Source organism: Mesoplodon densirostris, chromosome 9 (assembly GCF_025265405.1).
Source record: "Mesoplodon densirostris isolate mMesDen1 chromosome 9, mMesDen1 primary haplotype, whole genome shotgun sequence".
Lineage (NCBI taxonomy): Eukaryota > Metazoa > Chordata > Mammalia > Artiodactyla > Ziphiidae > Mesoplodon > Mesoplodon densirostris.
This window is the reverse complement of record NC_082669.1, coordinates 43,901,739-43,918,373: the sequence shown is the minus strand read 5'-3', so window position 1 is coordinate 43,918,373 and position 16,635 is coordinate 43,901,739. Positions and strand designations below refer to the sequence as shown.

General features: G+C 37.2%; 1 protein-coding gene across 3 annotated transcripts in view; it reads left to right on the top strand.

Moving 5' to 3' along the window:
• Positions 1-16,635, top strand: part of BZW2 (basic leucine zipper and W2 domains 2) — a 60,102-nt gene that overhangs the window by 24,283 nt on the left and 19,184 nt on the right. For all 3 annotated transcript variants that reach the window (XM_060107633.1, XM_060107631.1, XM_060107632.1), the window contains 4 exons: positions 3,949-4,125; positions 8,546-8,649; positions 11,985-12,050; positions 15,954-16,089. In XM_060107633.1, coding sequence (XP_059963616.1) covers positions 3,949-4,125; positions 8,546-8,649; positions 11,985-12,050; positions 15,954-16,089 — 483 coding nt within the window. The remainder of the gene's footprint in view (positions 1-3,948; positions 4,126-8,545; positions 8,650-11,984; positions 12,051-15,953; positions 16,090-16,635) is intronic.

Sequence of the window (16,635 nt, the reverse complement as noted above, 5' to 3'; positions counted from 1 at the left end):
ACTTGGTACATGTTCTTCAGAGCTGAACTATTATTTGATTTATTTTTCTGAACACCATTTTCTCTTTGGATTTAATGAGTTTAATAATAATCAATCTTTTTTTATTTTGCTTAGTCTTCTGTACCTTAAAACTAGTCAACCCCATCCTTTCCCTTGTTATGTAAATCTCTTAATATAAACACTTTAGGAATTCTAACAATGATATTACATTGAAGGAAATCTGACTATGTATCATATCATATTGTATGATTGTATTGAAAAACCCTCTTCCATTTGGTTTGCCCTCTAGGCCAACTGTCCAGTTGTTAACGTGAAATGCTTGAAATGTCCTTTCACCACTATCGTGAAGAGTACTGTTGCCTGTCTCTTAGATTTTTTTTCTCTTTTTCCTGGGATCTCGTGACTTACTAAGATTGTGAAATCATGAGTTATTCTCTCCGTTCGGTGTGGTGTCTGTTTCAATCGCTTTTAAAAAGAGTGTATCAGGGCTTCCCTGGTGGCGCAGTGGTTGAGAGTCCGCCTGCCGATGCGGGGGACACGGGTTCGTGCCCCGGTCCCGGAGGATCCCGCATGCCGCGGAGCGGCTGGGCCCGCGAGCCATGGCCGCGGAGCCTGTGTGTCCGGAGCCTGTGCTCCGCAGCGGGAGAGGCCACAGCAGTGAGAGGCCCGCGTGCAGCAAAAAAAAAAGAAAAAAAAAAAAAAAAGAGTGTATCAGAAACATAATTTTTGAGGCCTTGAATGTCTTGAAATATGTTTATTCTGCTCTTATGTTTGATTAGTAGAGTGACCGAACACTGGAATTCTAGTTTGAAAATTGTTTTTCCTCATAATTTTGAAGGAATATCTTCAGGTTTCTGGTATTTCTGTTGCGCAACTCAAAGTCATTCTGTTTCTTGATACTTTATATGTGATTTGGTTTTTTGCACCTGAAACTTCAGAGAGTTGCTTTATTCCCAGTGTTCTGAAGTTTCACAGTAATGAATGCACCTTGTGGATCCATTTTCAGTCCTTGTGCTGGGTCCCTAGGCAGTCCTTCATTGGGAAACTCATGTCTTTCAATACTGTAAAACTTTCTTGAAATTTTTAAATCCTTTCCTTTCCTTTTTTAAAAAAATATTTTTATTCACTTATTATTTGGACATTTGACTGGTCTGCTCTTTTTCTTATCCTTTTGCTCCTATTTTGTAGGTCTTTGACTTTTTTCCCAGTTTCTAAGAGATATTCTCAGCTTTCTCTTTTAACTCTTCAGTTGAGTTCTTATGTTTTTCTGTCATACTTTTCATTTCTAGGAACTTTTTTTTTAATTCATGAAATGTTTCTTTTTCTATAGCATTCTTTTCTTCTCCTCCTCCTTTTTTTTTTTTTACAGTTGCAATATCTACTTATCTCTAAAGACACATATGATAGAATTTGTTTTCTTTTTTTAAATTCTGGGTTCATCTTTTGCCCCTCTCTCCCCATATGCAGACTCTGCATAAAGGGGGGAAAAAGGTGAAATCCTTTGAACTGAATCCTACATACTTTGCCTTTAACCTAGCCTTTTTTTTTTTTTACACCTCTTCTGACCTCTAGTTTGCTATCTTCACATTTTTTCAACAGCATATGATCTTTATTTTGTTCAAGATTTTGCTCCAAACTGACCTTATACAAGAAGTCTCTCCAGAGTCTGCTGAGGAGAGGAACTTACATAATATCTGTACCCCTAAATCCTCTGAAATACTTCAGGGCATCTACAAAGTCAAAACTGTTTTCAAATAAAATACCAAGATATTATTTGCCCCTTTCACACATTCTCTCATGAGTTTACAGTGGGTGGCTACAGGTTGTGTGATATTGCAACAAATTGCATGCAGCATGTTTGGAAATCTGTCTGCCATTAAGCCAGACATTAAAGAGATTTGCAAAAGTGTAAAACAGTGCCTCTCTTCTCACTAATATTTTTCATGTAATAAATAATTTTAAGCTTTAATTTCTATAAAGTAAGTATCCATGGATGTAACCTCCATAAACAAGAGCTCTTTGGAATCTTTAATACTTCTGAAGGTTGTCAAGGGGTCATGAAAACAAGAAGGTTGAGAACATCTGCTCTGAAGCTGGATATATAAACATATAGCTCACGATATTTTTTAAATATTTAAGTACTCTGGAATAATTTATCTTGTTAAAGAAATAAATTCCTCCAGGAAATAAGTGTTTGGTGAGGATGTGGAAAAAGGAGAACCCTTGAACAGTATTGATGGGAATGTAAATTGGTGCAGCCACTATAGAAAACAGCATGGAGGTTCCTTAAAAAATTAAAAATAGAATTACACATGATTCAGCAACTCCACTTCTGGGTATTTATTGGAAGAAAATGAAAACACCAACTCAAAAAGATACATGCACCCCAATGTTCACTGCAGCATTATTTACAATAAGCCAAGACATGGAAACAACCTGTCCATTACTCAGCCATAAAAAGAAGGAAATCCTGTCATTTGTGACTACATGGATGGATCTGGAGGGCATTATGTTAAGTGAAATAAGAAAGGCGAATTCTGTATGATCTCACGTGTGGAATCTTTAAAACAAAAACAAACAACAACAAAAAAACAGCTCATGGATAACAGATTGATGGGTGCCAGAGGCACACTGGTGGGGACATCTTGGGGAGGGGGCAGTGGGTGAAGGTGGTGGTCAAAAAGTACAAACTTCCAATCGTAGAATAAGTAATGAGGATGTGATGTACAGCATAATAACTCTAGTTAGTAATACTGTATTGCACAAAACAGAAACAGACTCACAGACTTAGAGAACGAACTTATGGTTATGAAGGGGGAAGGTGGAGGGAGGGGATAGTTTGGGAGTTTGGGATTGACATGCACACACCGCTATGTTTAAAATGGATAACCAACGAGGACCTACTGGATAGCACAGGGAACTCTGCTCAATGTTATGTGGCAGCCTGGATGGGAGGGGAGTTTGAGGGAGAATGGATACATGTGTATGTATATGCTGTGCCTCTAGAACTATCACAACATTGTTAATAGGCTATACTCCAATATAAAATTAAAAGTTTAAAAAAATACTATATTGCATACTTGAAAGTTGCTAAGAAAGATCTTAAAATTTCTCATTACAAGACAAAAATTTGTGACTCTGTAGGGTAATGAATGTTAGCTAGACTTATTATGGTGATCATTTTGCAATATACACAAATATCAAATCATATTGTATTCTTGCAACTAATATAATATCATATGTCAATTATATCTCGATTAAAAAAAAGAGATTAAAAAGAGATACCCCTCTTGATCTTCTTCCTCCCAATCTTTATTTTGTTTGTTTATATATTCACTCTTATTCTTAAATGATTCTCCCCGCATCATTTTCTTTTTCTGTCTTAAGTGGAACAAAATTTTAAGTTTTGATTGTTATACTTTATTGTTTATCAGATAGATAGGGTTAGTAGATTACATTGGTCTATCCTATGAGTGACACAAATGATCAATCATCAATTTTTTAATGTATTAGATAGAGTGTGGCCCCTTTCAACAGAAATAAATTGCTTGAATAAATATTTAAACAAGGGCTTTAACATGAAAAACTAGTAGAAAAACTTAATCATCCTTCAACTTTTAAATAATCATACTATCAAATAAAAACCAGTGAACATGGGCTTCCCTGGTGGCGCAGTGGCTGAGAGTCTGCCTGCCGATGCAGGGGACACAAGTTCATGCCCTGGTCTGGGAAGATCCCACAGGCCGCGGAGCGGCTGGGCCCGTGAGCCATGGCCGCTGAGCCTGCGCGTCCGGAGCCTGTGCTCCACAATGGGAGAGGCCACAACAGTGAGAGACCTGCGTACCGCAAAAAAAAAAAAAAAAAAACAGTGAACAAAGGAAATGTATGGTTGCATTTGGGAATATGTTGTGTAAGTAAAAGAATAATTGTATTCTGTATTTATTTTAGATGAAAAAGAGAAATTCGAACCCACAGTCTTCAGGGATACACTCATCCAGGGACTTAATGAAGCTGGTGACGACCTTGAAGCTGTAGCCAAGTTTCTGGACTCTACAGGCTCAAGATTAGATTATCGTCGCTATGCAGACACACTCTTCGATATCCTGGTGGCTGGCAGTATGCTCGGTAAACCATACATTAGACCACCTTCTTGTAATATTATGTACTTTCAATTCTACTGAAATATTTTCTTATGAGATAAAATCTTTATAAGCTTACATTTATGATAGTTGGTAAAAACAATGTAAATGGGAGTCTCTACAACTTTTACCTAGATTACGATTTAGAATGGTATTAATGTGGCTATGAAATGATTGATAGTTAAGAGAGGCATAGCATTGAGGATTTTTGTTGACATGCAACATGATTGGCCCCTTGACTTTAGATAAAAGCCAATTTTTCCATGTGTCCCTAATATTTGAATGTTTCTGGAGTGGACTTAGGAGGAGTAATTTCTACAGTAGAGTATAACTTTATGTTTGTCATCTAGATCCTTCCAGTATATATCATTAAATCCCAATTGCCATAGCACCTTTCTTTTGAGTCCCACCCTTGTTTTCTTTTTCTTTCTTTTTTTTTTTTTTTTGATATAGTGAGCAGTGAGATTTAACTGTGTCAACAAATTTAAAAAGAATTCCCTTTAAATTTAATTCTCATTAAAATTCATTTTATCCATAGAAAACTAGATGTCTACAAAATATAGTTTAAGTCTAGTTTTTAAAAAATCCTTGTAATTGTGAGTGTATAGGTAAAAGGATTAAAGATAGAAGTTTGGAAATTGTTAAAGATAGATAAAAAGCCAAATAAAAACTGTCTTATAGAGCAGGGACATCAGGGGGAAAGGCTTCAGAATACTATTTAAGTGGTATGGTGTATTGTTCTAAATGTTTATTAGGTATCACAGCCACCCATTTTTCCTTTCATAGTTATTCTTAGAACTTGGTTTTCATAGTTAGTTCCTATGGTAACCATAAATCACTGGAAATGGTCAGATCCCCAGGCCAGTGATTTTCAGCTGCCTAGGGGACATTCACAAGTGTGTGGAAGTGTTTTGGTTGCTACAAAGACTTGGAAGTGGCGGCCAGGTATGCCACCTACTTTGCTATGCAAACAACATTCAGTACAATGAAAAATTGCCCTGCCCAGCGTGCTGTGAGTTCCTTTCATTGAGAAATGCTGCTTAAGCCAATCTACTTTAAGCCAGGGTGTATACATACATTTTTAGGTAGAGCTACCCTTTAATTCTTCCCTCTGAGCTCTTAGATCTATCTATGCTGGTACATGGTCCCGTTTACTTTCAGGCCCCCTTTTGATCTGAACTGCTGGTTTTCACTATGTACCAAGTTTATTTTGTTGTTATCATTTATGAAAGTCTCAGTTTATCCCTGTAGATAATTCAAGTCCACTTATAAAAAGCTCTTTGTAGTGTGTTCAAATCCCAATACACAGAGATAGCTATTGTTAATATTTTGGTTAATTCTTTTCTAGAAATCTCTTTACCGAAATACATAAGCTTTTGAGAATGGAATGATATTATACAAATGTGATACTCTTTATGCTGTTTTATATTTACTCTGCAGTATGTTGTTGCCTTTCATGCCCATGAGTGTTATGTTACCTTAGATGATTCTAAAAAGAATGAAAACCATAATTAATAGTGAAGTTGAACCTTTCCTGATGTGATTATTGGCTTTTTCAATTTCCTTAGTTAATGGTATACTTTTATCGATGCACTGGTAAATTGTATGCAACAATAGTCTTCGGTCGGTTTTGGCTCTTGCCAAAGTCACACATGACTTCACCAGTCAATTCAACGCATGCTTTTCAGTTCTTAGTGCCTTCCTGGCAGCACTGTTGACCCTTTCATCATTCATGAAATGCTTTCCTTTCTTGCCTTACATGGGACCATTTAGACTCCCTCCTACCTCTCTAGATGCCACTTCTCACATGACTCCTAGGTTTCCATACTTGTCCCCTTACATATGTTTAAAATTATATGCTTTGCATTGATTATCTCAAGACTTCATTTACCATCTCTATAATGATGATCAGCAAATTTATATCTGCAGCCTAGATTTCACTCCTTCACAGCACACCTATCCATCCAAAAGAGGCGAGGGCAAATGTTTGGTACAACTTATGAGCACAGGCAGTACAACCCCAGATGTCTACTGAGGCCACACCTATGATGTAATGAATAAAGTCAGCCAGGTGCATTCTTTTTATATAAACATTTTGTTTACAAATGGAGTATGTAAGAATTTTCTTCACACCCACAAAAATATTTACCTTCCCCTGTTATTCTTGAGACAACAGTTACCTTGGTTTTTCAGTTGTACCCTTTGAAGAGTAGATACAAGAAATACTTTACTTTTCTCGGGGCTTCCCTGGTGGCGCAGTGGTTGTGAATCCGCCTGCCAATGCAGGGGACACGGGTTCGAGCCCTGGTCTGGGAAGATCCACATGCCACGGAGCACTTAAGCCCGTGTGCCACAACTACTGAGCCTGTGCTCTAGATCCCGTGAGCCACAACTACTGAGCCCATGTGCTGCAACTACGGAAGCCCAAGCGCCTACAGCCTGTGCTCCACAACGAGAGAAGCCACTGCAACGAGAAGCCCGCACACTGCAACGGAGAGTAGCCCCCGCTCTCCACAACTAGAGAAAGCCCGCGTGCTTCAGCAAACACCCAACACAGCCAAAAATAAATAAATAAATTTATTAAAAATAATAAAAAAAAGAAATTCTTTTACTTCTAGTTTGAGAAAAACAGGAGGATCACCAAAATTTTTAGAAATGGCAATTCATACTTCGTCCTGATATCAGGGAACAAAATTTTAAATGTGAGGTGTAGCAATATTATCAATGTGTAACAAATATTTTCTTTTGTAAGGGAATGCAATTTTTTTTTTTTTTTTTTTTTTTTTTTTTGGGTACGCGGGCCTCTCACTGTTGTGGCCTCTCCCGTTGTGGAGCACAGGCTCCGGATGCGCAGGCTCAGCGGCCATGGCTCACGGGCCCAGCCGCTCTACAGCATGTGGGATCTTCCCGGACCGGGGCACGAACCCATATCCCCTGCATCAGCAGGCGGACTCTCAACCACTGTGCCACCAGGGAAGCCCGGGAATGCAATTTTTAAATCTTACCTCTTAAGAGAAAAGACTATAGTTTCAAAATCAGACTTTTCAGTTATATAACTTCTATCAGATAGGAATCATTAGCCCAGGGTTTTTAGAAGATTATCATCTTAATAAAATTTTGTTCCAGGTGGTTGTATTCATTACAAAGAGCTAATTAAATCTTGTGCATAAATTAATTGCATGAGAATAGACTCCTGAAGGAGCGGACTTTTCTAAAAACTAATTTACTTACAAAACTGTATGCCGGAGTCTGTAAAAAAGTTGGCTATGTGTAGCTCATTTCATCCAAAGATCTGAAATATGACTCAAATCAAAACACTAAAATAAATAGAGTGGCCTATACAAGTGTATACTCTGCAAATACTTGTTGAGTATATAATAGTTATTACTCTAACTTGGCTTGCCCAAATTTCTACCCTTATTCTGATAAAGTAGAATCAGAAAACAAAAATACCTAGTATTCTGACTCTGGTCTTCTAATCAACCAATGTTTGTAATGACCACCATTGAAGCTTACAGGAGGAGCCTTTGAATGAGGAAAGTTGAGTAATGGAAAAAAGACATTCTTTTGGTCTGTCCATTTATTCCATGATTACTGTATAGGCCTTGGGGAAAAAAGATTAGACAGGATAAAATACACTCTTTCCTAGCCAGTGCAACCACTGGGTGATCAAATACAAATGACAAGGGGTCAGAGTGTATGCTGTTCAACCCTGTGTGAATAACTGAGTAGGTGGAGGAGGGAACATTTTTAATACCTACTGAAGTAGAAACCAGCAAGATCTGTAAAAGCCAGGTCTGGGCAGTTCCAGTATTGGTGAACTGGAGTCCAGCAAAATATTATCAAGCCTGAAAAGTGAATCATGTCCTGATGTGGGAAAACATCAGGAACTGCCCTGAGAATAATCAAGTTAAATTCACTGAACAAATGTTATTGTTTAGCCGCCATGGTTAAAGATATACTTTGGAAAGAACCAGACTTGTAGTGATAGGATCTAGTGAAGGCAAGTATATAGAACAACAATCTCATCATACACTATGGTAGGAATAGAAAATCGAACAACCACTTTGCATTATGTTAGAAATGTAAACAAATCATAACATGTATGCATCTTTTATAAGTAAATTAGTTTTTAGAAAAGTCACCTCCTTCAGGAATCTATTTTCATGCAATTAATTTATGCACAAGATTTAATTAGCCCTTTGTAATAAATACAACCACCTGTACAAAATTTTATTAAGATGATAATCTAAAAACTGTGTGTGTCTACACATGCATATCATCCTATGAACGTTTATGTGATGTCTACCTTTATTGTTTTCCTTGATGTGCAGGAACTGATCACTTCTGCAAATGCTCTTCTGATTTCAGCATCGTCCTAATGGTCATTACCTTTCCCTTTTTAGCTCCTGGAGGAACACGCATAGATGATGGTGACAAGACCAAGATGACCAACCACTGTGTGTTTTCAGCAAATGAAGATCACGAAACCATCCGAAACTATGCTCAGGTAGAGCCTGTCACTGAGAGATTGTTGTACTGGAAGGGAAACATTTGAATAGGATTTAGGAAAACATTAGGTTCAGAAATCCTACAGGCCACTTTTTTTTTTTTTTTTTTTTTTTTTTTTTTTTGCGGTACGCGAGCCTCTCATTGTTGTGGCCTCTCCCATTGCGGAGCACAGGCTCCGGACGCGCAGGCTCAGCAGCCATGGCTCACGGGCCTAGCCGCTCCGCAAGATGTGGGATCTTCCCGGACCGGGGCACGAACCTGTGTCCCCTGCATCAGCAGGTGGATTCTCAACCACTGCGCCACCAGGGAAGCCCCTGGGCCACTTTTTAAATAGGGATATTAGATAGGTCTTAAGCATAGGAAGAGATACTGAATTGCATTTGTAATAATGGACATTAAAGCTTCACCAAAGTAGAGTTTCTTTACCTTTCACCTATAAGAGATATGGGGGATCATAATTTCTGGTGGAGTATATATTGGTCCAAGCTTTAGGGAGAGCAGTTTAGCACTATCTTTCAAAACTAAAACTACACATTTCCTTTGACTCAGCAATTCTACTTCTAGGACTTCATCCCACAGACAGTGGCATGTGTAAAGTGACGTAAACAGTGGCAGTTATTATAGTGTTGCTTGTAATAATATCAAAGGATGAAAACAATATATAAGTCAATCCATAGAGTTTAGTAATTCATATTAACAGACTCTCAGGTAGCTGTTTAAAAGAAAGAGGCAAGAAGATACTTGTAATACATAAAACCGATCAAGGATTCATATCCAGATTAAATAAAGAACTGTAAGTCAATAAGAAAAGGACAAGCAACCTATTAGGAAAAGACTTACAGGCATTTCAGAAAAGAACAAACACAATTCCTCCAAGAAACAAAGGAAATGAGTTCAAACTCACTGAGAAAATTTCAATTAATATCGAGATACCCTTTTGCATTCATTAGATTGGTGAAAATTAAGAAGTATTTAGGCCCTGGTGAAGATCAGGAAGTGGTGGTAGTTGTAGACATTACCTTCTAAAGCTGAACATATGTGCATTATGACCAGCCAGCTTAGGGTTGGTGTGTTCCTATTCTGATTCTTTCACTGACTCTTCTTAAAAGTCAGTTTTTATTCCCATCTAAACCATGAAGGCAAGTCCCAGGTCAACAAGTCTTCTTGTTTTACACATTTCATTATATATATATATGAAAAAGGCCATAGGAATCCCTGGCAGCTACGTGATTTCAGATGCTAGAAACTGTCTTTACTTTGTTTATTAAAATGTGTAAGGCATGCTAAGCCAAGTAATTTGAGATATGTGGCCATTAATAATTTAAAGTTCAAAAATTATTCTTTTAATCACATGCTATTTTAGCATAGATATTTCTTCCCCTTTTTTATATTTAAGAAATGTGTAATAGATAAAAACCAAGGAAATCTTTAAAAATGGACCAAAAGTTTAAGCATGTGGGTTCAGTGGATGATGTTCTAACCTGTCCTCTCTAAATCTTTGCTTCTACTCTCTTATGTCAATGGCCACAAACACCTTGGGCCAGGTGGATACTGAAGCAGATGTTCTCAGTTCAAAAGCTGTTCTTTTAAAATTCTCTTTCGCCTTATGATATATTAGATAAGTACAGTTCACTGAGGATCAGAATTTCTGAGTTCTGTTCCTGCTCTGATACTTAGTAGCAGTTTCCAGGTCTGCCAATGATGTTAATGCCTGCCTTACCTTCCTCAGAGAATTTTTGTTAGGATTAAATTAATGCAAGTACAAGGTGTATTATTTGCTATTTGAGTCCCACTGGGAAAGAAAGATAAGAAGGCCTGGAAGAAAAATCAGTACTCTACTATTCTCATAAAATTAAGAAGATCTATATAGACTTAACCTCATCATTATTTCTAAATAGGATAGTTTCTTTTACTTATGGTTTTGTTTTTTCATATGGAATATGTATATTTGAAAGAACTTTTGATACATTATTGTTTCTAAGTTTATTAAACATTATTATATACTGATAGACTGACAGACATCAATGGGGTAGTCAGGGAGAGAGATTAAATTGAGAAAGTTATTTGAGTGGAAGTTAATTTTATAAGCTGTTAGTTCATTGAAGAGTACTTTGGTAGTATAATTACTTTTGCTTTCATATGTAAACATTTACCTGTGGGGATTTGGATAATCATTCTTGGATAAGGAGAATTCTTTTTCCTGATGATAATCACACAAAGGAATATGTGAGTGCTAGTGTAAGTTGGGAATCAAATTTGTAGGACTTCAGTGTAGTTTTTTTTTTTTTTTCCTTATTGCGTTATCAATTCCCTCCTGGCTCATTTTTCTTTCCTCATAAAGGGCAACACTATAATTTTTACTCTTGAACTCCATCTTGATCACATTAAGGAAGAAACACAAAGTTTTAGATGAGAGTATATCACGTGGGTATAAGAGAAAGGAATTGGATTCAGAAATCATTTCGACACTTATTAAAATAATATTTATAAAATCCCCATTTAAATAAGAACATTGTATTAGTCTGTTCAGGCTGCCATAACAAAATACCACAGACTGGGTGGCTTAAACAAGAGAATATCATTTCTTGCAGTTTGGGAGGCTGGGAAGTCCAAGATCAAGGTGCCAATGGATTTGGTTCCTTGTGAGGTTTCCTTTCCTGGCTCTTAGAAGACCATCAGTCCTGTCAGACTAGGGCCCCACCCTTATGACCTCACTTAACCCTGTCCCGAAGTCCCTACCTCCAAATAGTCACATTGAGGGTAGGACTTCAACATATGAATTTAGGAGGAACACGAACTCAATCCATAACAAACATCATTCCTCTTAAAAACAGTCCAGAATTCCACTGACACAGTTGCAAACCCTGCTTGAGAATTCTAACTGGATTGTGGAGGCCAGTAATCTTTATTGCTCATCTGCTGAAATCATGTTTGTGTTCACCTGGAGTATAATCTCCCCTGAATTCTGATCTTCATCATATCCAGTATATAAGTGATTATATCTATAATCCCTTTAGTTTCAGTTATTTTCAATCTCTACATTACACAGTTTTAAAATTATATTCATTTCATTTTCATCAAAGTTATTTTTGGTTCTCACCTGTTACATTCTCAAATGAATTTGTTTTGTTCTACATGTGCATTTTGATCCTCTTTTTCCCTCAGGTCATAATAACTCCTTGAAATGCTGATAGTTCTCATATCACAGTCTGAGAATGTTTAACTACACCTTTTTATTAATGTAGACCCTTGTAGTTAGGGTGAGTTTCTACACCTCCTTCTATTGCCTTTTAAAATTGTTTACATAATATTGACTGGTTCTTTTATGTTTAGGTCTTCAATAAACTCATCAGGAGATATAAGTATTTGGAAAAGGCATTTGAGGATGAAATGAAAAAGGTAAAAATTCAACTGTAATGCTCTGTTTGCTAAAATGATGAAATGAAGAGGGACAAAAATTTTGCTTTTACAGTGATGGTCCGGAAGTACCATGGACCTCTTAAGTTTTTAATAAATGTTTGTTGAGTGAAGGAATGAGTATGACAGATCATTAGCTAATAGCTGTAGAAAGAAAACATGATTAGCCTAGAATTTTTCCTTCATGTTTAACGTAAGCCAGCATGCTTTGTTCAAAGGAATAGTTTTACAGAATATGTAATTAGTTAAAACTTGTGAAAGAGCATAGCACAGCAGCTAATACTCAGTAAAATTCCTTAATTTTAGAAGGTGCAGTTTAGCAAAGGGGATAGAAGCACACCTTTGGAAATAGTGTCTGGATGTAAATCTCAGTGGCTTTTCTCATCTATAAAATAGCTGCAATAAAAGTCCATACTTTATGGTTGTTGTACTAATAAATGAGATGAGCTGTAAGGTACTTAATACAGTAATTGGCCTCTAATAAGTAGCCAAATAAACAATAGCACTTCATTAAAGAAGCCCTCTTTTCAGAAACTGCAACATGTTCCTCCTTCTAATTTGTAGCTCCTTTGTATTTATATATAGCAGTCACTACATTAACTTGTTACAGATTTGTATGCTGCTTTGTCTTCATTTCTGATTTTAGGTATATGCCTAAATTATAAACCAAGGGAATAAAGAAATCATCTACTTTGTTACTTACTTTGTTACTTTGCAACATCTACTTTGCTGCTTACCTACTCTTACTTCCCTTTGTTCAAAGTGGTTCCATGTATAATGAAGAACATTTAAACAGTAAAATCATTGTTTTAAATTTACATTCTCCATGACTCAACTTTCACACTTAAAAGAATCCTTCAGCATGGATACATACAACTATATGTATAAAGATGTTCATCACAGCATTGAGACGTAACCTAAATGTTCATGGTGGGAGATGGGTTAATTAAATTACGGTCTCTCGGGCCTCCCTGGTGGCGCAAGTGGTTGAGAGTCCGCCTGCCGATGCAGGGGATACGGGTTCGTGCCCCGGTCTGGGAGGATCCCATATGCCGCGGAGCGGCTGGGCCCGTGAGCCATGGCCGCTGAGCCTGCGCGTCCGGAGCCTGCGCGTCCGGAGCCTGTGCTCCGCAACGGGGGAGGCCACAACAGTGAGAGGCCCGCATACCGCAAAAAAAAAAAAAAAAAAAAAAATTACGGTCTCTCAATACAGTGGAAAAATATGCAGTCATGTAAAGAATGAGGCATAACCATGTGAATTGATAAAAGAAAATGTCTATGATAAATTGTTGAATGAAAAAGCAACCATTTGGTAGAAGTTTAACCTTAGGCAAGTCACTTAAGCTCTTTGTGCCTCAGATTTCTTTGTCTTAAAGCGAGGATCAAGACTTTTGTAATTATTAGTACACATGAAGTGTTCAGAAGACTCTGCTTCACTCAACAAGTTTGAGCTATTATCAGTGCATAATTCAGTAAAAGCATGTGTATATGCATCTAGTTATTTATAAAATGTAGACATATATAAGTGCATTTAGAAATCTGAAAGGACACGTCAGACTGTTAATAATGTTAATTCTAAGGAAATGGGATTAAAGAGGAGATTACTCACATTTTTATATTATTCTGTGTTGTTAGATTTATTCTACTAGCAGGTATTACTCTTTTTAACATGAAAAAACATTTAAATGGATAAAAGTGGTCCATTATATTGCTAGATGTTTAGAAAATAACAAGTGCTTCATTAAAATAGAGGGATAGATATGACCAAAAAAATGATGTTAAAGCATTCAAATAAACATCTTATCATTTTGCCTAATAATATCACTCATGTTTTTCTTCTTAGTTCATTTGAACCTTGAAAACTTTCTATTTGATTCATTTGATGAACATGCTTTCAAGAATTATTTATTTTTCACAGTGTATCCATTTTTTAAAGAAAATTCTGCAATACATGTAGCATCTGATTTTTTTTTTTTTTTTTTTTTTGCGGTATGCGGGCCTCTCACGTTGCTGAGCACAGGCTCCGGACGCGCAGGCTCAGCGGCCATGGCTCACAGGCCCAGCCCCTCCGCGGCATGTGGAATCTTCCCGGACCGGGGCATGAACCCGTGTCCCCTGCATTGGCAGACGGAGTCTCAACCACTGCGCCACCAGGGAAGCCCCTAGCATCTGATTTTAATGCTGACTAGTATAATTGAGCAATGTGGATATTAATTTTAAGAAAAGATATAATTTTTGTACCATTTTGTTATAATTGAGGGGTTTTTTGATGAATATGAGTATATTAATGTGCTTAGACAAGTAGTGTTAATATTTTAATCTTGGGGGCTATTTTTCATTATTTACTTCAATCTTACTTATTTTGATAATAAGAAGCCAGATTGATATCTGGCTTCTACAGTTTTGTCGGTTTTTTTACCCCGTTCCTGGGGCTCGCTGGAGCTTTAACCATTGATACCTCCTTCCCTCACTCCTTCTTTTCTTGTGAACTTAGCAAGTGACTTCTTTTTAAATCATGGAGATTTTAATAGGCATAAATTGGGAGTGAAATGGACTGGTTGGTTCCAGTTCTGCCACTTACTCATCATATAAATATTTGGAGTCACATAACCTCTCTGTAATGTATTAATCCTTTAACTGTTGGGAATGGTAAATTAATACAGTCCTACCCACCGCACAGAGCTAATGGAATTTCATTGGCCCTAAAACATTTAATAAGCCTATATTGATGCCAGTGATTTTTTGTCGGTACAGAGTAATGAAAAAGTCAACAGGGCCCCGATAGTGATATTGGGCCCTGGGGAATCTCAGTAACATGCCTAAGTTCTGTTGAAACAGAGAAAATAGCCATGGAATATAACTATGATATAGTCAAAGCACTAAGTGGAGGAGGGTTAGGAAGGAGGGCATTCTATAAGCCTGGATACTCTTAGAATTCAAAATGACAAGTGGGGTCTAATCCCCTTTGCTTTGGCTTCCCTTCAAACATTCTGGGGTTGCTACTTTGTTACTTTCCCTCCTGCTGGGATAAGAGGATGGCAGCATTGCTACCCAGAAGGACCCAAACAACACTGTCATCCAGTCACTACGAAATCACAGCAGAGGCCTTTACTCTGCTAGGAACTTTTCTTTATCTTACATCCGTCATTACCTCATCACCAGGGCTGGTGGTAAAACTCTATGGTCTAGGAAATACCTAGTTTGAATTTCATTTTTTTTTGTTTATATATCTTTTATTGTTTTTATTTATTTATTTTAACTTTTTTTTATTGAAGTATAGCAGATTTACAATGTTGTGTTGAATCTCATTATTTTAAAAGAGGCATCAAGAACCTAGAAAACCCTTTTTTCACTCAGCAGTCTTGTTTTTAAAAAGTTTTTTATGCTGTGGGCTCAGAAAAGTATATGCTACATGTCAAAGCTTATTGACTCCTGTTTTTTTTGTTTGTTTGTTTTTTGTTATAACCTAAAGAAAATGGGTAGATGTATTTGTAGGATGAGGATGGCAGGGGGAGCATGCATAGAAGTGAAAAACATATGAAAGGCAATAGTGTATTTCAGAAAACACTTTGTAATACTTACCCTTTGTCATATACAAAGTCGAATGTAAATTATTTATGTGACCCATTTACATTGTTCTCCAAATGTCTGTTTTCCTTCCCATGAATGTTATCTATAGCTTTGTTGTAAGTGAACTTGGAAGAAAGGAACTATGATAAAGCATCCAATTTATAATTGAACATATGGATGTGCCTCCAATGAATAAGAAGTGTGCTGCGTAAGACCCACCAGTTGTGTGCCGTCTAGCCATGGATGTACATTGTGTGTTATTTTCCTACTTTAGTCTTTACTTTATAGACATGGTTTCTTTTGTTTGATCCACAGCTTCTCCTCTTCCTTAAAGCCTTTTCTGAAGCAGAGCAGACAAAGTTGGCAATGCTGTCTGGGATTCTGCTGGGCAATGGCACCCTTCCTGCCAACATCCTCACCAGTCTCTTCACTGACAGCCTAGTCAAAGAAGGTATTTATGCTCATTTTCTTACCTGTCAGATGTGAAAAGAAAAGAAAAGCCAAAGATAGAAAAATACCAGTACCTCTTCTTAGTGTTCTCTACTTCCGACCCATCCTCCATGTAAGAGACTCGTGTGTGTGTGTGAGTGTGTGTCTTCAAACAATAAGAGAATTGTACATGTTTATTGTAGGCAATTAGGAGAAAAAATATGCACACCTATACAAAGACAAATAAAGAATAATAATAAGCTGGAATTTTTGGTGTAAGACTCAATACCTAGGTCAGATACCCTGAAATTGATCTGCTCCAAACCATTTCTCTCAGCATAGATGCTTAATGGCATACTTCGTTGGGACAGTGCTTCATTGTGCAGGACTCTTTTGTGCTTTGTGGGTCATTTAACCTTTTTGCCCTCAGGCACAGAATGCCAGCCTAAAACACCCACCTCCATTTAGCAGAATAGCCAAAAATAGCCCTTCACATTCCCAAATGCCCCCTTAAACCTGTTGTTCATTTCCCTGGTTGGGGCCATTCTTCTGAACTGTTTCCCCTCAA